The 21,656-nt window shown below is 39.9% G+C and overlaps 1 protein-coding gene across 2 annotated transcripts in view; it reads right to left on the reverse strand.

Annotated features, from left to right (window-relative positions):
• Nucleotides 1–21,656, reverse strand: part of PRKN (parkin RBR E3 ubiquitin protein ligase) — a 1,045,173-nt gene that overhangs the window by 166,613 nt on the left and 856,904 nt on the right. For both annotated transcript variants that reach the window (XM_008688480.2, XM_040628035.1), the window contains exon 8: nt 12,561–12,710. In XM_008688480.2, coding sequence (XP_008686702.2) covers nt 12,561–12,710 — 150 coding nt within the window. The remainder of the gene's footprint in view (nt 1–12,560; nt 12,711–21,656) is intronic.

Raw genomic sequence — 21,656 nt, forward strand, 5'->3', positions numbered from 1 at the left:
AGGTTGGCATATGTGAAGAGCTTCAAGTTCATAGAGAGAAGAGGTGGTAACAGACACTGTCCCTGGGCATTAGCTCAAGAATTCTTTAGGCATAGGTAACATTCTGTAAGTGGGTTCTGTCTGTGGAAGAAGCCTCAGGAATAGCTAATTCAGACTTCCTTTGAATTATGGACCTGTCGGTTTAATACTGATACCTTGAGAGGAGCAGGAAAAAAAAAAATCACTCGGCATTAAATTCCCAGCTGTCACCGCATGCTGGATAATAACCAACAAGGCTTTGGGAAGAAGAATGTATGTCAGGAACAATATTATTTCTTTCTAAAGGAGAGTGACGAGCAGTGTGGTTGGGGGGAAGAAACAGGCATTCTGGGCCTGCTTCTACAGAAAGGAGGAAGAAAATTGCTTTTTTTTCGGGAGTGAGCGCAGTAATAGGTCCACTTGACAAATGACTTCCTAGACTGCATCGGATGGTGTTATCGCCCTCTGAAAGGATTCCTTCTTGTTTTTATCCTTCTTCTGACCCTGGTTCAGGAAGATGGGCAGATGGGGCAAAGCTTTTACATCTGGCCTATGCCTTATCCAGGGGCTTCTAGTCTTACTCGTTTTTTTTCCTTCTCCTTGAAAAAAAAAATCCTTAAATAAAATCGACATGAAATGAATCTTATTCTCTGGTCACAGTATTAAGTTTTAAAGGACAGATGGATGAAAGCCCACGTAGCAGGCTCAGGCAGGTCTGCTGGTTATACTTCCTATGGGCCTCCAGTCCACAGAGAAGGTGGGAGTCAAGATCATGTTGGGCCAGGTCAGATTTGCCTGCAGGAACCTTCGACGTTCTCTCCTTGAACCTCATTCATTTTGTGCTGAAGAGGCAAAAGATATCGAGGACCTCGCCTGGCAGAATCCTTGGGCCCACTGAATGCAAAGCAGGAAAAGAGGAAGGCTGGGATCCAGGGAACACGTAGTTCATGGATCTGTCATAGACCCTTGGGGACCACTGACAATATCGGCGACTTGTCCTAATCCGGGAAAAGCCCCGTTCCCTCACAGGAACTTTCAGAGAACTGCTCTAATAATTTATAGATTTAGCCTTTCCAGTGGAATGTGTGTCCAGCGGTGAGAAATGAATTAGTCTAGCCCTGAGCTCCTGTTTTGTATGGGCCACATTGGACTCTGTCTTAATTTCACTGAAAATAGGTACAAACACTACGGCAAGAACTTACGACGTACTACATGTTGGCTAACTGAACATAATGAAAAATAAAAAAAAAATAAAAGAAAAAAGGTATAGACAAAAATAGGAAGATACACAAAAAACAAGAAAACAGGTTATAAGAATTTCATTTCTAGAACACAGATATGTGCAGGGTACCATCAAAAAATATTTTCCTATAATTAAGGAACTCCTTCAGCTATTTTAAAGCTACACAAAAATTAAAATTCACCTATTTGCATGACCGTTCCATGCATTAGCTGACATGTTTCACAGAACTTAATTTTGAGAACATAAATTAAATTTTCTAGCAGACTTCACTCCCATTTTTCTTAAATATGTCATTCAACTAAATCAGTATGACAGGAGAGTGTGCTCTATACAAATTAATGCTTAAAAGTTGCCAAACGGGACCACCTGCATCTCCAGCTCCTTTGAGTGAACGGTAGCAAGTGTTTACAACTTGGTTCTTCTGCCTTGATCTCTGTTGTTCGAAGCTTCATTTCCTCTTCCCTAGTCTAAGCCCAAAGAAACGCTATGTCTGAAATGCTATCAAATTCTACCTAATTCAGTAATTGATTTCCTTGCTTTTATTTTTAACAAATAACATTACTTCTTTTTTTAAATATATGAAGTTGAAGAAACGAAGAAGTAATTCATAAACAAAGAAAATCCTTTATGTTATAAAAAGTAAAAGTAATGTGTCTACATGTTTAGAAACTTCAAACATTACAGAAAGTTATACACTAAAAAACGAAAGCCTCCTTCCCTATATCCCCACTTTTTCTATCCAAAGACAACCACTGTTAATGGTTTCTTTAATTCTTTCCAAAAGATATTTTATATATTTGGGAGTACCGAGCATCTCTTCCTTTCTCTTTTCACTTAATTTTATATATTAAAAATTGTTCCAGGGTGCCTAGGTGGCTCAGTTGGTTAAGTGTCTGCCTTCGGTTCAGGTCATGATCCCAGGGTCCTGGGATTGAGCCCCGTGTCGGGTTCCCTGCTCAGTGGAGACCCTGCTTCTCCCTCTGCCTGCTGCTCCCCCTGCTTGTGCTCTCTCTCCCTCTCTTACTCTATCTCAAATAGATAAGTAAAATCTTAAAAAAAAAAATGGTTCCATATCAACACACAGGTTGACCTTGTTCTTTTTAACAGGATATTATGTTTGATTATATAGAATGTCAAAACTATATTTAACCACTATATTTAGTACTGAAAATTTGCTTGTTTCCACATTTTTAACTATTATAAACCAGCGGTACAAAAAATATCCACCACAAAGATCTTGATAAATCTTTGTGATTATGTCCAGAAGGTCTATTCCTAGCAGGATCACGTTACCATTACACTTAGAGGAGCAAGAGTTAGGATGTTGCAACCTGAGTTAGGACAGAGAACTCTGATCTGCAGGGATGATCCTGCAACGGGCTGAAACACTGTAGGTACGAATGTAGGCAAACTAATTTTATTTTAATTGAGGCAAACTAATTTTAAGCACTGGAATGAAAAACCTGGATCTGGACCTAGCTGAAGTGGGCACTTGTCAGGTCTTGGGGGATAAAGTGAATAGTCAGCTCTGACCGTGAACCAGAGTTTGAAGAGGAATAAAGTCAGTGCTGCAAGGAGGACTCCAGAAACACGCAGAGTGACCGAATGAGCTCCATCAGTCCCTTCGGGGTCCCATACCAAGTGCACATACATGTGATGTAAAGGGCTGGGCCTCACAGGGCAGGGGAAGAAGATTTAATGTTAAATCAAAAATTTTGGGGGGGAGGGGCACAAGGCATTTTTAAAGAACTGATACAGTGATAGCAACTGGAAATGATTCTAAGACTCCGTATTACTTATGAGTAATATACTCATTACTTACTCAAAGTCAGAGAGCCTGTCTGGCTTTTGATCCAGGGGGAGGAAGGCCTACTCCAGCTGAACCCATTTGGAAGGAAAATGGGAGGAGCAAAATGTGGTGTAGCCCTTACAAAGGAATATGATTCATCTACACAAAGGAAGGAGCTCTGACACCTGCTACAGCATGGATGAGCCATGAAAACTTCACGCCAAGTGAAATGAGCCAGATACAAAAGGACATTCTGATTCCACCAATTGTGAACTATCTAGAATAGGTGAATTTATAGAGACAGAAAGTAGATTAGAGATTACTAGAGACCTGGGCGGGGGGCGGGCAATGGGGGTGCCTAAGGAGCACAGAGTTTCTGTGTGGGGTGATGAGAAGTTTTGGAAATAGACAGAGGTGATGGTTATACAACATTATGAATGTACTTAACGCCACTGAATTGTATGCTTACAAATGGTTATAAATGGCAAATTTTATGTTATTATATATTTTAGCACAATAAAAACTAGTATAAAACAGGTAAAATGAAAGAACAAAAAACACTGCTTTGATGATCATTACCTCATAGCCTGAGAAATAGCAGGGGGTGAAAAATAATTGGTATAATGAGGGGAAGCATTACTCTCTGTCTCCAAGTCTACGATGGCCTCTGGGAAGGCCAGGCAAGAGAGGCCCACCATGCAGAAGGCCAGGGAGGGGATCTCCATCCAGCCACCTTGTGAGAGCGGCCCAAGTCCCACATTGTTGTGACTGTTCCTGTCAGTGTGCTGGAGCCATTGTGGCTGCACAGAAAACGAGAACAAATCCCCAACGCCCACAATTCCCTTGTCGTTACCGTATTGTTCTATGCAGTTAATGTTTTATGAGATTGGCATATGTTAACACCTACTGTGTGAAAATAGTTTATTTACCACAGCGTCATTTATTCTATGAAGTTTAAAAATCTTCATGACCACTGAATAGGAATCACTTGAAGACAGTGACCACCCACAATCGTAATATCTCCTCCTCTTTTCTCTATGGATCTTCTGCCCTTTGAATTATATAGCCTTAGCTGCTTAAGAAAACAAAAAGGTTGTACTATAAAAATATGCAGTGTCAAAAATATATCCACAACAAATATGGTATACAAACTTTTTAAAATTATACTTTGTTAGTTCTCTCCAGGAGGACAATGTTGTCGGTCTAAGGTTCTCAGCCTTTGATCACATTAGCTCACTGTAACTGTGGCATGCTTGCTACTCAGCGCTGGCCATTAAAAAATAAAGCAAATGAATTGAGCTACCCTATGATCCAGCCATTGCACTACTGGGTATTTACCCCAAAGATACAGACGTAGTAAAGAGAAGGGCCATATGCACCCCAATGTTCATAGCAGCATTGTCCACAATAGCCAAATCGTGGAAGGAACCGAGATGCCCTTCAACAGATGACTGGATTAAGAAGATGTGGTCCATATATACAATGGAATATTACTCAGCTATCAGAAAGAACGATTACCCAACATTTGCTGCAACATGGACAGCACTGGAGGAGATAATGCTAAGTGAAATAAGTCAAGCAGAGAAAGACAACTCTCATATGATTTCTCTCATCTATGGAACATAAGAACTAGGAAGATCGGTAGGGGAAGAAAGGGATAAAGAAAGGGGGGGTAATCAGAAGGGGGAATGAAGCATGAGAGACTATGGACTCTGAGAAACAAACTGAGGGCTTCAGAGGGGAGGGGGGTTGGGGAATGGGATAGACTGGTGATGGGTAGTAAGGAGGGCATGTATTGCATGGTGCACTGGGTGTTATACGCAACTAATGAATCATCGAACTTTACATCGGAAACCGGGGATGTACTGTATGGTGACTAACATAATATAAGAAAAAAACATTAAAAAAAATAAAAAAAAAATAAAGCAAATGCTTTCATCCCACATTGTATTCCATGAAACACCTATCCTATAAAATGCAGCACACAAAAGGCGGTTCTTACTCTAAAGAGCTTAGGAAATGCTATTTGTGGTATTCCGCTTGTTCAGGCAAAATGCAGGTTTGCATGTTGAAAGCTTTAAGTCCTATGGAAAAAAACCCTCTGTTTAACCTACCTTAACACGTGTTTCCAGGCTGTTTGCTGCTGGACCTCTGTCCAGCCTCTCTGCCTCCACTCCAACTTTCCTCCTGGTAACGTCCCCTGGAACCTGGGCTGCATGAGCCTCACTTTGGAAAATACTGTTCTACATTTTTGTACTTAGGACATTGCCTTAGTCTCCAGAAAGATTTGTCTTCTTAACCAGAATGGAAGAGGTTGTTTGTATCTGAGACACAGGAAACTCAAGTTTGCAAAAGCTCCTCTTTGGGGGATATTCTAGTCTTTCTTTAGACTCATGCTGTCTGGTAGAACTTTCCATGGTGATGCTGATACCATGCTCTACCTGTACTGTCTAGTCCAGTAGCAGGAAGCCACATGTGGCCATTGAGCACTTGAAATGTGGATAATGTGACTGAGAAACAAATTTTAAATTTTATTTAATTTTAATTTAAATAGCTATTTTTGGCTATTGGCTAACATACTGGACAGCAGAGCCCTACACTGAGGTGAGAGCAGAATCAAAAGAAAAGCAGAGAAACCATGTTATCATCAGAAGTCTGTTTTCTAGAATGTTCTGAACTCTCCAGTAGCTTGTAGAGCTAAAGAAGGTTTCTCCATTCCATTTGCCACAAAGTTGATTTCCTAACATTATTCAATGAGATGGAGCTTACCATTTTGAAAGAGTATAATTATTCCAGATTTCCCTTTATTTTAACAACAACAACAACAAAAATAGCTAAAGACACATGGAATGGTCAGTGGTCTATGTTGGATTAGAAAATATTTCTATTTCAAACAACGGAACACTTTCTAGGAACATTTACCAATTGATAAATGTTTTCCAGAGGAATGATATGCAGAACTTGTTTGTACATTTGGGAACAATTTCTTTAATTAAAATAAATATCTCCAAAGCTTTCTATCTTTGCACTCCAAGCTGTCTCTCGCACAGAAAGTCTAGCAACACTTGTTTCCAATCTGCACATGAGCCAATCTTAGAGTTTAAATTAGATTTTTGGACACATGTCAAATAAACATGGGATGCATATTTTTGACATTTCATAACATTAACTTTCTTTTAAAAATACTTTTTGATAAAGAACATCTTGTATATAAAAGAATAATGTGTCAACAAGATGACTCCGCTCTCCGTGTGTCGCACGGGCCAGGTGGTTGAGGCAAGCGAGGTATGATCACAGCTGGTGCTTCATGCTTACAAACTCACATTTAGGCACAAAGTAAAATACCTGGCCTTTTTGGTGTCTCCTTGAAAGCACCACAATATAAACTACATATATTTGGAGTATAGATTTTACTGTCTAGACTTCTTTTTAAAAAGGGAGACCTCAATACAGTTTTCAAAATTCTTCACATAATTTAATTCAATTTGGTATTTTTATAAAACTAAACTATCCTTAAAGTATAGGAAAGCAACCATTTTATTTTTCCTTTTATTATTAAATATCAACCATCTGCGTGCTTTTTATTTCTGAGCTCCACGAATTGAAAAAAAGACTCTCCATCTATTTATTAACTTTTTTTTATTATGTTCACTATATCATACTTACGGGGTCTATCCAACAAGAAAATCTAACAATTTTCTAACAATAACATAAATATCTATGCCCCCAACATGGGAGCAGCCAACTACATAAGTCAACTGTTAACCAAAATAAAGAATCATATTGATAATAATACATTAATAGTAGGAGACCTCAACACTCCACTTGCAGCAATGGACAGATCACCTAAGCAGAAGATCAAAAAAGAAACAAGGGCTCTGAATGACACATTAGACCAGATGGACTTCATAGATATATATAGAACATTCCACCCTAAAACAACAGAATACTCATTCTTCTCGAGTGCACATGGAACTTTCTCCAGAATAGACCACATACTGGGTCACAATCAGGTCTCAACTGGTACCAAAAGACTGAGATTATTCCATGCATGTTATCAGACCACAATGCTTTGAAACTGGAACTCATTCACAAGAAAAGATTTGGAAGGAATTCAAACACTTGGAAGTTAAAGAGCATCCTGCTAAAGAATGATTGGGTCAAGCAGGAAATTAAAGAAGAACTTAAACAATTCATGGAAACCAATGAGAATGAAAACACATTGTTCCAAAACCTATGGGATACTGCAAAGGTGGTCCTAAGGGGGAAATACACAGCCATCCAAGCCTCTCTCAAAAAAGTAGAAAAGCCCCAAATGCACGAGCTAACCTTACACCTAAAGAAGCTGGAGAAAGAACAGCAAATAAAACCCAAACCAAGCAAGAGAAGAGAAATAATAAAGATAAGAGCAGCTGTCAAAGAAATAGAAACCAGAAAAACAGTAAAACAGATCAACGAAACTAGAAGTTGGTTCTTTGAAAGAATTAATAAGATCGATAAACCTCTGGCCAGACTTAACCAAAAGAAAAGAGAGAGGACCCAAATCAATAAAATCATGAATGAAAGGGGAGAGATCACGACTAACACCACGGAAATAGAAACAATTATTAGAAATTATTACCAGCAACTATATGCCAACAAATTAAGCTTTTAACTCAATATCTGATCTTGGAGTGGAAGACTAGGTATCTCCATTTGCCTTCACTGACTCCTTTCCTATATGAGAACTGAAAATGAGGCTTGAGCTCCGATCTAAGTAAAATCTTCAACAGTATAGTAACACTACTGTTATAAGTTGTTCAAAATCACCATTTTCAACAAAAATTTCTTTACACATAGCAGGTCGTGCCCCATACTTGCACAGATCTAGATTTAGGTTTGATGGAGCCTTTCCATCCTGAAGTCCTTCAATCTTTGAGGACCTCTTCAAGGAAAATGCAAGAAGACAAACTTGGTAAAAACAAGGGCTCTGTGCAAGTGGGGAGCCCAAGACGAGCGCTTCATTAGCGCCTTGAGAAATCTGCCTCGGCAACACAGTGCTCTCCATTAAAGGAAGGAGTGCCTACCAGGTACCTGAAGAAATTCTATCTTATTTCCTTAACAAATGGTCAGTAATATGATTTTTTAAAAATCTGTGTTTTTTTTCAGTTGATATCTTGTCCCTGGATTTCTAATTTAAAACAGAAAACTCTTCATCTAATTCCTAGTATTATCCTAGATAAGAAATTCTCTCTCAGACATATAACATCACAACAGAACACCAAATAAGATAATGATGTTTTATTTATAGAAAACTCACAAGGTTTGATTGCCTTAGCTTTCTGTATTCCCAAGTCAGTGAGTATTAATGTATTCCATATTTTGTTGCTGTTTTCCAGTATTAAACATGTCAACATTTTACATCGGAGTCATAAAAGTTAGTGAGATAGTTCTGATGAATAGCAATAAGCCGGGGTAAAGAATAATGCATAACATGAATTCCTTAGGAAATCAATTAACATTTTTATAAGCAGTAGTAAAAATATGATCAAGGGTTAGCAGAGAGTGAGGTCAGGCTATTTGATCCCCAAATACATTCTTTGTTGAGTTCCATCTATCATTGTAAAAATATTCTGTGCTATGTCAAAACCAAAATCTCAGTGCCCCCAAGACAAAGACATTTTATGTATCAGGATGTACAAAATTCTACTTTGGCCACGTAGCCTCTGACAGGAACATAAACTGTAATTCCTGCAGTACTTCCAGGTTCTTAATTGACTTTTGTGGATCCCTGAACTTAGTATATTTTGTTCTGAATTACGTATTATGTGTGCAAGTAAAACACTGTAGTGTGAATTTCTTGATGAGGTTCTTGTAAGCAATTCTAATACTGGGGTAAATGATGATTAATATTTGAAAATAAAAGTGCTAGTGTATTCATATTACTTCTACATTGTTTCCATCCACCCATCCATCCATCCATCCATCCACCCATCCATCCATCCGTCCATCCATCCATTCAATGAATACTGAACTCCAAATACATGGATTTACTGAGGACAATAATGTAAGGATGGGAATATAAAGGCATGAAACAAGTGTAACACTTCAACTTGAATCCTGATACGTGGGACTTAAGCTCAAATAATTCTTTATGATGGTAATAAATTTGCTGGAGCCATCACACATCTATCAAGTCTTTCTGAGATGGACCAACATTATCATTTAAATAGAAATCCTTGTCTTCATTTATTAGCTCATGTGTACTGCTCTCCAGGTAACAGTTAAGCCTAGTGATACAGCAGAGCAAAGGATCAGGTAATCTAATTTTCCAATGGACAGTACTATATGTTTGAATAAGAGAGTCATAAATACTAACCAAAACACCTATTTTAAGAAGCCGAAGACAACCGAAATACTGAAATCTTTTTCTTCAGATGGAAACCACATACAACAGGAATCATGGATGTATGAAGGACCATCTAGGTATGTAGCAGTGAGCTGCCTGATTGGAAGTGAGCTGACTGACTGGAAGACAACACATGCAGCTGTGTCTCAGCTCTGAGAATGGGTGTCTATGGGCACATCACAATGCACCTCTAAGCCTAGTTTTATAACATCAAGCATTTCTTGGATACCCATATAATAAGAGTTGCACCTTTTGAATCTGTTGGCAGTTGAGAAAAAATTAAGCCCAGGTAGACTCACAGATATCTTACATTAAACCTGTAAACAACAACCCAAGGACCACCAAGGTTAGTGAGCTTGAGAGTGTCTTCACATCTGAGACTGTATGATTCTTCCATAGCTTTGTTATCAATGACTTTCCTTGAATACTGTGTAGGAGAAGAGGCTTACTACTTCCCGAGGCAGCCCATTTTGCTATTAGTTATCCATGGTGTAACAGAAAATGCTAAGCAGAGATTCCCTGTTCTCTAACTTCTACTTATTGGGCCCTGTTCTCTCTGAACAACATGAACTAACCATGATTTCTACCAACAATGGCTTTCCATTACCACCCTTAAATCCAGAAAAGACTGGCTGCTTACAAGAATGAACAAATCATAGCAGAACTGTATACATCAGAAAAAGGGGAAGAGAAAGAAGGAAAATAGTGAAGCCAGAAATGAGCTTAAAAATCCATTCTTATAATGGTCCCTTTATATGCTATAACTAGCACACATGTGGCTCTAGGTTACTGACCAGTCATCTTTCAGAGGGACATCTTATTAGTTGCACAATTTACAATGTCCTCAAGGACAACGTTCCTCAGGACAAGCATAAGTGCTCCTGTTGCAAAGGTCAGCCTGGTAGAGCCACCGTGTTATCTCATAGAAAAGTCCATTGGGCTGTTCTGAGCTGCGCTCACCAAATTTCCTGTATAACGACCACAACATAAATGAATGACATTTTGTCAAAGTGCTATGTAGGAAGAGCAATGCTTTCAAGGGCTAAAGTAGTGATGCCTAGACACCTCATTCCCTGCTGTAGATCTGGCCTGATTATGTGAATGAGCCATTTTAGAAGTGGATCTTCCAGCCCCAGTCAAGCCTTCAGATAACTGAAGCGACCCGGCTTGACTCGGCGTCGTGAGAGACCCAGAGCCAGAGCCAGAGCCACCCAGCTAAACTACTTATGGCCTCCTGATGCCCAGACTGTAGGATAATAAATATTTATTAGTTAAAATTTGGGGTGATTTGTTATGCGGTAACAGAGTTGTAACATACAAACTGACAAGCACACCACTGAAAACAACAAAACCAAACAAATAAAAATAAAATGAAACTCATCACCTAGAATTTCAAAGGATAAAGAAACATCTGGAAGACAGCTCTCCTCATTCAAGTAAGGTTTGCCCCCAAACTCTTTAACCCAAAGGTATTAAAGCCATTCAATTCACTCCCAAAGTAATTTCCCATGATTTGGAGCTTAAATGTGTACGAAACTTACTTACAATGTCACATTGTAGGAAAAAAGGAAGACACAGCTGTTCAAAACTTAAAATTACATAAAACCCTCGAAGTTCTTTAAAGCAAGGTGAACAACAGAATGCAGAAGACGGGCCAAAGAAACTATTTTCCTCATAAAGAAAGCTAAGACCTTAAAATCCAGCTTTAGAGAATGGAACAACAGTTAGGCAATTAGCAGACAGAAGCATACAATTTAGTCATTATTTAAAAACTGTTGTAACTCATTTTAAAAGAACACATTCCCCAGCATTCTGATCTCCCAGAATTTGGCAGCTGGCTTAGGCCACACACAATTGGTGCAGATTACACAGTATATGACGATGATACAGGTGGAAAGTGCAGGTTGACTTCTGTAGTTCCTAAAGCGAGCAAACATGACTTCTGCTTCCATTCTAATGTAGTCATGATTATTAATCCAGAGGCATTTCTTCTAAGTAGGCATCATGGTATCTCATGGCTTTTCAACGTCCACTTCCTCTACTTTACAGCTCAGCCCAGGGCTCTGCAACCCCACAGATAGCTTTACCGAGGACAACAGATGCCAACTTATGCAAAGGTGACTTACAGCTCTCAGCCAAAAATTAGGCTCCAGCAATAAGCCTCTGCCAACAACACTCCATCTACAAAGCTCCTCATGAAGTTGCAATTTTAAAAGAAATGTTTTCCCATCAAAATTCAATAGCATCTTATAGGCACATATACTTTCTTCCTTTCCTGGCTGCATGGAACCTAATATCAGGATTATTAGCCATTTGTCATTTCAACCTATAATTTAGCAAGCCTTTTTGTGTTTGAGTTATGCTTCCCCCACACCTTCCCTGTCAGCTTGCAGCCATAGATTCATTCAAGAAGCCATCTGGGTCCTATTGGTTGACCTCTTAGAACAAATATTTTCCATGTTTCTTATTCTGCTTCCCTAAGACACACCATTAGTTTTGCTCATCTCTATTTAAAATGATTTTTATGACACAATAACATTTCAAGTCTTCCATATTAATCTTCATTTTACTTCCTAAAATACTTAGGGAAACAATTCTGCTAAGACATCACTGATGGGAAACTCTCTTTCTCCTTTACTCTGTCTACTTAAAGCCAATTCGGAAAAAATAATAAGTTTTTTCTCTGAATCAGCTGAGCACTGGAAAAAAAGTTTAAAGGTCTGGTCAGGTAATTCACAACGTCTTAAGAGAAAACAGTATGATAAACAATTAAAGCTGAAACTCTTAATATGACCTTTTCCTCCCCATCGATGAATATATATGTTCATATCTGGGATCCTATATAAGAATTTAAAAGTCTATTTTCTTTTTTTCTAAAGATTTTATTTTTAAGTAATCTCTACACCCAATGTGGGGCTTGAACTCATAACCCCGAGATCAAGAGTGGCATACTCTTCTGACGGAGCCAGTTGGGCATCCCTAAAAGTCTATTCTGTTATCCATCAGCTCAAAGATGTCTGAGTGCAGAGGGAAAATGAAAATAAAACAAATATATCATCATTGTCAATTTGCTAAACACACACACACACACAATGACACCCAGAGGTGCAGGTGGTACTTACCCCACAGCCCAGACCGCTGCCCCCTTCACAAGTGACCTCCCTCACGCCTGGCTCAGGAAGCAGCCCTGCTCCGCAGCCGGGGCTGGGGCACAGCACGCCCCCCATCTGTAGCACACACTCTTCAGCGCCATATTGCTGGTACCGGTTATACTGTAAAAAACAACATGAGTTTTAAAAAGTGATAATACTAAGATGTGCTGTTTTAGCCAAAATGTTAATACCTGGTGGTGTGTGGATTTTCTTGTTAATCTGTTCTGGTGAAAAAAGGGGGTGGGGTGGGGTGGATGAGGCATGATCCAACATAAAGAAAGCCTTCCCAATTGCAACTGGCAAAACAGATAACTTTGTATTCTAGGAAATTGGCCCTAAATTCTTCCCCCCAAAGTTTGTTCTTTTAATATGACTACCATCAACTGCATTTAATAGTTTTATTTCATACACACTTTAGGAAATACAGCTATATTTTAAGTTAGGGACACACAACGCATCATTAGCAAGCTCATCAAGTAGTAATTGCCATGTCTCTCTTCAGGAATCTATGCGCTTTTAAAGCCATTTTGAAAATAGGTCCTGATAGTCCACCGTGTGCTAATTGTGGGCAGTCCACACGATATCTGAGCAATACTGAGCATATTCAGCTTGATGAAGAAGAGATTCATGTTTTCCTTTCATCATTATTCTCTTTCTTGAAGCATGTTTCTTTTATCCCTGACTTCACCACGATGTTGCATGGCTCAACCCCTCCCCGGTTTCCCCACCCTGCTGAATAAAACTACACATTGCAGTTTCCAGGGTCTTCCTGTTGCAGCCCTGTTATTGTTCACCTCGTGTTATTTGATCATATTCCCTTCTAAACTCAGATCAAGTCCAGTGAATTTGCTCAACTGAATTTGAATTCATTTATGCAACACTAGGTGACAGTCTACTATGTATGTGTCAGACCCTACTGTGGGTGCTGGGGATACAGCAGTGAACAAAACAGACACCTCTGCTCTCATCCACATGCCTATAACAATAAATGCTGAAAGGTTATATTTCAGTAGGAAGGAAAATAAAAAAACAGAGAAGCAGATTTTAGAGACAATGGGGACTATAATTTTGAAGAGGTGATTAGGGGATAGGGGATGCCTTATAAAGAAGGTACATGTAAGCAAACATCTAAGGGAGATTAGAAAAGGAAACCACGTGGCTACCTGTGGGAATGGGCTTTCGGGTCAAGGACAGAGCGGTACCAAGATGTAGAAGCCAGAATGAGCTTGGTGCTCTGAGGTTTGGCAGGGGCCAGTGTGGTGGTGTGACAGCAGACAGGGAAATGACAGAAGCAGTGGTCAGAGAGCCATTGGGGATCTGGGCTGTGTAGGTCCCTGAAGGCCATTAGGAGAACTCTGGCTGCTATTCTGAGAGATACGAGAACCACGGGAGACTTTGGAGCTGTGGGGTGACATCATTTGACTAATCTTTTAAAGACAGCCATCTGGCTGAAATATTCAGAATCAACTCTTGGGGGCAAGGACGGAAGGAGGAAGCAGAGGGGCCAGCAGGAGGTTTTCAGCGATCCACATGAGAGATGGCGGTGGCTTGAACCAGCAAGCTAGTGGTGGAGGTGGGGGACCAGCTGGATGTATTTTGAAGGTAGAAATCGCAAAATTTTTAGGCAGATTGGATACATGGCATGAGAAAAAAAAAAGGAGTCAAGCATGAATGTAACGTTTTTGCCTGAGAAGACAGAAGGACACACACACACACACACACACACACACACACACAGAAAAAGAGAGACAATGAATTACAGAGATGGGAAGACTTATAAGAAGAAAGGGGTGTGTTGGTATATGTGTGAGTGTGCGTGAACGTATGTGTGTGTATTTTGGGAGTGGGGAAAAGGAGTCATTATTTCTACTGTGCTCATCTTCAGTTTCATAAACTGCTACACAGCTGAGATGTTGAGTGGTTAATTGGATATATGAGTTTGGAGTTTAAGAGAAAGATGTGGGTTGTAGATACAAATTTTGAAATCAGATGTGCATGGAAGACTGGGAGGAAAATGGTTAGCATCAGGCCACCCATACATTTACTCATTATTCTGGCCCCGGGAAAGAAAGAAAGATGACTTGATCAAATCCTCTTGTAAACATGCCAATGATACATCCATACAATGGCATTTACTAGAAAAGACTTCTTAACTATGGAATACGTTAAACAGGAAATACGTGATGAATGATTCCTCGAGTGATGAATGATGAGACAGTTTATATAATTGAGAGATTTCATGTTAATGATTATTCTGTGAACTTCTCCGAGACCTCATTTATTAAGTCTGGCCTACAATACATGCTAAGACGCTGAGAAATGACCTAGGGAGCCATGCTAAATGATTCACACTTCTCTGCTTTGTGTGCACCTCATTATTACTCGCACCCTTGAAGTTATTAGTAAAGCTTGACACAAGGTTACATCTATGATTCCTGTGAGTCTGATTTGACAATCCGGCTCTGCGTTATCTCAGTAGTCATGAGGCTGACTGAGACTATCTAACCTTTGTAGGGAAGATGAGAAGGAGTCAGTAAAGGGGACTGAGAAGAAGTAGCTTACGAGGCAGGTTGAAAATGAAAAGGATGTAGGTGTCCTGGAAGCCAAGGGAACGAAATTCTTCAAGGAGGGTGTCATGATAAATTGTCTCAAGAGCTGCACAGAAGGCAATTACTGAAAACTGGTTGGAGCTGGAAATGCAGATGTCACTGTGATCTTGACAAGAGCCATTTCAGTGGAGTCATGCATGGAGCCAAAAGTCTTCGTGGAGTCAAATGGAGTCAAGACAGAACTGGAGGAAAGGAGTTCGAAGAGGAGAGAATGGGTCCTTCTTCCTGTAGGAGTTTGGCTAAAAATGAGAGAAGCATGGGCTAGCAGCTGAAGGGGGAAGTGGGACTATAAAGGATTTTTTGAAATTGGAGAAATAATAGGCTTGTATGCTGAAGGGAATGGGTGGGAAGAGAGGAGAGAATTGATGATGTCAGCTAGGAAATGAGCTCTGTCCTCTGGCAGGTAGAGGAGTGGAATCTCCAGGGTGAGCAGAAGGCTTGAGGAGGGAAGGCTGCCATCCTTAGCAAAGGAAGGAAGGCAGAGTATTTGGGCCCAGACAAAGGAAGTGTTGGAAATCTGAGAAGAGAAGAAAGATATCAATGACCAGGGGAGAGGGAATGGATGGAGGGGGCTAGCATCACTGCTAGGCAGCACTAACAACCCATTGTAGGCAGAGATTATGAGCTGAAAGGAAAACTAGTCGGCAGAATTTTATGCTTTTCTCCAACACCTGGCTGCAAAGTACAGAGTAGGCAGGAAGTTGGATTTAAGCCAGGTGGGAGTTTGGTCAGACTTATGTGAGAGGGCAAGACACTCCTCAGTCCCTCCCACCCCTCCCTGGCTTTGGCGCACAACATCCCCTCATACAACTGTGAATGATCTCAATAAGTACGTATCGAACCCCTCTGAGGGGCTCAGCTCAGTGCCGTGCCACTGGACTGTTCAAACTTCATGCCTTGGCCTAGCCAAAATGGGCATAAAGTTTTAGTTTTGCAAGATGAGTAAGTTCTGAAGATCTAATGTACAAAATGATAATACAGTGAACAATACCATATTGTATACTTGAAATTTGCTAAGAGGGTAGGTATTTCAGAACGATAAGGCTTTTAGTTCACATTTGCAATTTTACATCTGTATCTCCTTTCTTCTCGCCTGCTTCTTAAGAACACAGAGGATGATGGAAGAAAACAATATTCCATAATAGCTCATTTGCTTGATCTCACACATAGACAAGGATATTAGAGTAACAATACCAATATCACTAAGAATATGATTACTAAAACCTCACATATATCTTCATATGGTATCCCATTTCTTCTGCCAAATTTTTCTAATAATTATACTGTATCTATATTTTTGAAACATATGGCCATTCCATACTATGCTTTCTTTTTCTTAATTTTCATGTTATCTTGGGTCTAAACACACACACACACACACACACACACACACACACACACACCCTCATGTTCACCACCAGTCCTTATGCTGATGTCTCTTCAGTAATTTTGCTTGTCAAAAATATGTTCTCCAGTAAATTCCTAAGAAGGAGTGCATGGGAAAAATACTCACTGAGGTCTTACTCTTGGGGCCTTTATTCTTGAAAATGAATTTGGCTGGATATAAAGTTCTGGGCTCACAGTTTTCCCCCTTGAGCATCTTTACTGTCTTACTCCATGTGCTTCTGGTGTAAGGCGTTATGGACAAGCCTGATGACAACCTCATTTCTTTTTCCCTTTACACATTGAATTGATAATCTTTTTGCCCAGGTGCCCAAAGGATTTTTTTTTTCTTTAGAATCTGGTAGTTTTGTTGGAATATATCTTGGTGCTGGTCATTTTCTGATCAGTTTTGTGATTTAAGGAAGCTGTACTCAATTTAATTTTCAGCGTTTGCTCTATTTTCTTGCCTCAATGTGTTTCTTACAGGATTTCTAGTATACATATATTGGATCTTCTTTACTCAACTTCTACGTCTATTTCTCTGGAATCTGTCATCTCACTTTCATGTTTTAGAAGTTTTCTCCTTTTCACTTCCTATTTCTCTTAAGACAGTACCTGTTATTTATTTGTATTTGTAGAATTTCTTTTTTTTCTTTTCTTTTTTTTTTTTTTAAAGATTTTATTTATTTATTTGACAGAGATAGACAGCCAGCGAGAGAGGGAACACAAGCAGGGGGAGTGGGAGAGGAAGAAGCAGGCTCATAGCGGAGGAGCCTGATGTGGGGCTCGACCCCGGAACGCCGGGATCACGCCCTGAGCCGAAGGCAGACGCTTTAACCGCTGTGCCACCCAGGCGCCCCTGTATTTGTATAATTTCTTAATCACCTGATTCCTTTTGAAATAGTTACTCTAGTTTTCACTTGCCTGACATAATTTTCTTGTGTCTCAGGACGTCATTCTGCTCTTCATTCTCTGTAACCTCTTAAAAACCTTGTATGGGATTTAACGTTGCTTCTTGCTGTTACACAGTTTCGTGGGAAATCAGCTCTCTTGCAACTTTAGAAACAAGGATCCAGCATAGCTCTTGGTGGCTCTAGAGCTTTCTCTCCTGGTTTGTGGAGCTCACTTTCTATGAGCTCCCAGCTTTGTTACCCTACTTTTAACTAGATATCCTCTTTTCTCATCCCCTTTTCTATACCAAGCACATTTCTGCTCAGTGTGAGGCCTTGTCTCAAACGAGATCTTCGGCTGGTTAAGTTTTATGGGTCCAGGGGACCCAGAGTATCTGGTCCCTTCAGACCTTACTGTAGACCCTTTGCATTCCCCCCAATCCTTTTTTGTATTTGTATCTCCTGAATTTGCTATAGTATCTTGTCCATAGTTGGTATACAACAAATTGTTGTAGGATGAATTAATGAAATCTAATTCCAGTGAGCATCAATTAAGTAAATACTTCTAACAAAATAATCAATGGCAATGGGAATTAATAACAGTGATGGAGGATGGATTTCGATTTTAAATTAACAGCTCTCAAGCAATTGGCTATTTTCTGGTTTAATGGCAGATCACCTATCTACTTAATTTAGTTAAGCAATTTTACTACTATGATGATAGCTTTTATCTATGAAGAAGTTAACCTATGGACAAAGTCCAATAATACTTTAGAAATTCTTGCTGACTGCATTCGTAGTGGCTTCTGATGCTGATGAAATGTAAAATCATGTTCTTTTCATTCATTAGCTAAGAATTTATAAAAATGATTTTATTATAGTCATTCTACTTGTGATACACTCAAGAGAACGTGAGCATACACTTTCTTTTCTAAAGGAAGAAAAATATTTTAACTTATATACCTGGTAATTTCTGATAATTAAAAAGTACACACATCTGAAATAAAACCTATGTCTACTGAGTGCATTACTTCTTTTTTTTTTAACACCAGTAAATTTGTAAGAACAAACATTTGACCTGAAGACAGTAATGAGTTAGTATTCACAGAAAGCTTCATACCCTAAGGAAAGAAACTAGACATGTAATTATCTGTATGCCATTAGAGACACTTATTTGGTTCCCTTCAAGGTATGGCCCACATTTCCATGGATTCCTTTCAGCCACTTACAGCACCATTGGCAATGCATTGAAAAAACCTGACTATATTTACTAGAGAGTTGTAACAAACCAGCACTAAGTAGAGCAGAATATCTATATTCATGTGAGCACAAAATACACACAATAGTGGTAAAGTGATAAATGGACCCCAATTGGGGAAAGTGAACAGATACTGATCAGCTGGTACTACTTGCGTCATATGCAAGGGCTTTCTTTACTTATCAATAATGGGGAGCATTTTACAAACAGAACTGAAGGAATGTGATTAATTTGTAATGTGTACCAAGTCTGTGTAGAAACTATCCTCAGGTGAGCTCAAAAGAAGCAAAAATCCCCTATTTATTGTCTTTGGAATCACAGTGACTGTGTGCGCGCCTGCGTGTGGGTAGACATATTCACCCTTACCTGCCAACTAATGCTGTTTAAGCTATTAAAACTAGTTTGCCAATTTATAGATAGACTTTCATAAAATGGATAATCCACAGACAGATAACTAAGATAATTTAGAGGGACAGCATGATATTCGCAAAAATTTTTGAAAATAAATATTAATACTAACAAAAAGCATACTACTTTGCCTCTAAGGAAAAAAATCTTGAACATTTCTCATATTTCATCAGATTATAATGAAAATGCACTCCATTAGTACGACCTATGTAGGTAAAAATCTCAACTCATCGCTATGGTTTATATTTTATTTATTCAAGGAGTAAATTATTCAGTCTTCATGTGTATGCTCATGGATTCTCCTAAGAACAGAAAATATTCATTTTAAAGTACAAAGTTCATAGAAGTTTCCATAAACTGCTATTTTAAGAATCTGAATAATGAATCATGGGAGAGTATAATCAAAGAGAGGCTGTATTTTGGTGGTCTGTAGTTAGGTAGGAGAGTCGAGTTGGGAAGAATATTGTTCTATAACGAAGCAAAGGTCACGGGTTCAAATCCCACACGGGCCAGCTCGCTTCCCCTTTTCTGCCGGCCATTGACTGCGTGCCAAAGACTTGTGGTCACTCGAGGGGTTGGGCTGGGAAGGGTCTGCGCCTGACTGTCCCGCACCACTGGAAAATCACCCAAAAGACCTGCGTGGGAAGACACGGACCTCTATGTCGTGATACTGGGTTTGCATGCTTTCCTAATAAAAGAAAGCAAAAAGGAACCTAAATTTTAAAAACCGCAGGAAATCTGAAGTACAGGAATACTAGGTAAATTGAAAATCTGAGAAAACTGGCAAATGTTCTGTTAAAATGAGTCACAGCTTGTCAGCGATCCAGGCACTCCGCGGCAGCTTTGCAAATCCTCTGAGCAGGGAAGGAGGCTGTTTTGGTTCTGCTGTGGAATTTTCCAGAGCATCCTTTTGGGGGCACTCAGGTACAGCTACAGAACAACCCCTACACAGGCTGGGGCCTGTCTTGCTTTCCTCTCCCTAAATTCTGGCTTCTGTGAAGTCTCAGCCCCAAGCACCCGGGATTCCCTCCCTGGGTCCTTTCTCTGAATCCCGGGGAGGAGAGAAAACCCCATCAGAAATACCATTCGCGGGACTACTACTCGTGCCAAGCGACGGTGCCAACACTTCGCCTGTGCCGTTCATTCTCTGTCTACTCTGGGGACTAAAAGATGAGGTCACTGAGTTACACAGAAGTTCAGTCCTTTGCTGACCTTCACAGAAGCAGGACACCCCCGATCCCGGATCAGAAATCAGGACTGTGGCTCTAAAGAACGCCCTTTCCCCAGGACCAAGCTGCGTCCACTTCTTCTCTTTTTTTTTATTAAAAAAATTTTTTTTTCAACTCACTCTTCCTCAGTCGTCTTTTAGAAAGTAATGAAAAACAGTTTATTATAGAATTTCCTCTCTGGATAAAAAAATCTCAAATAACTTTATAGAGAAACACACGTTTATGATGAATCCATTTCTCCTTGCTATGCGGAGGATGCCCTACTTTCTGTATGTATTAGAATTAAAAAAACCCCAACAACACTTGTTAAATTCTCAGTCACCGTAATCTGATTTTTCCTCATTTGCAGGTATTTGGCCCCGGGGGAGGTGGTGACAGCCTTTGAGGGCGTGCTGGCCACAGTGCTGCCGTAGTCTCTGTTCTGTTGCTAATAATGTTTTCTTTATCCCTGGACATCTGTCATCGACTGATGAAGTAAATTGGCTAAAGAAAGGGCTGGACCTTGTTCACTGCATAGAAAAAACAGTCATTAGGATGGCTGACATCAGATGTAAGGAGAAAACAGATCAAACAACACCTGCAGTATAACTGGGGCTACAGACTCTATCCTGGGTCGCAATTTATGTTTTTTTTTCTTTTTAAAAAATTGTATTTATTTATTTAATTTTTTCAAAGTAATCTCTATGCCCAGTGTGCAGCTCAGACTCATGACTCCCAGATCAAGAGTCACGCGCCCCACTGCCTGAACCCGCCTCGTGCTCTGAAGTTTGTGCTTTTTCAGGTGTTCCTGATGACATGATGTCAAAAAATATTTCAACTTCCAGTGGTTGTGGAATCTTCTGGAAAGGAGGTCAAAACCAATTGGCTGCTTTATCCCTTGTCCTTTCTGTGGCCATGGCAATGCCCCTAGGAGGGCAAGGCTATGCAGGTGGGTTCCCGCAAACTGTTTTCCTCACAGGAGTTTCTACGGTGAATGTTACTCCAGAGACTTCCGGAGGTTTTGCAAACAGGACACTAAGCACATGTTGTTGATAGGGCTACACGTGTTATTTATCCTTTACTACAGTCCCTGAGAAATGGTTTTGCGCAGTACCACTGTTGGCCTCCAAACTCCAGCGCCTCACCTCAGAGGAAGGGGATTTTTCTGACTTCCTCCAGAGGCTCTGCAGTGCTCACCAGCTCCTCTCTCCCTCCCTGTCTCTTCCTCAGCTTTCCTTTCCTCGAACACATTTCCAAATGTTGGAGCTCCTTAGGGTTCACATGGCTCCTTGTCTTTTATCTCCATTTGG

The sequence above is a fragment of the Ursus maritimus genome, unplaced genomic scaffold (genome assembly GCF_017311325.1).
Source record: "Ursus maritimus isolate PB19 unplaced genomic scaffold, ASM1731132v1 scaffold_13, whole genome shotgun sequence".
NCBI classification, from domain to species: domain Eukaryota; kingdom Metazoa; phylum Chordata; class Mammalia; order Carnivora; family Ursidae; genus Ursus; species Ursus maritimus.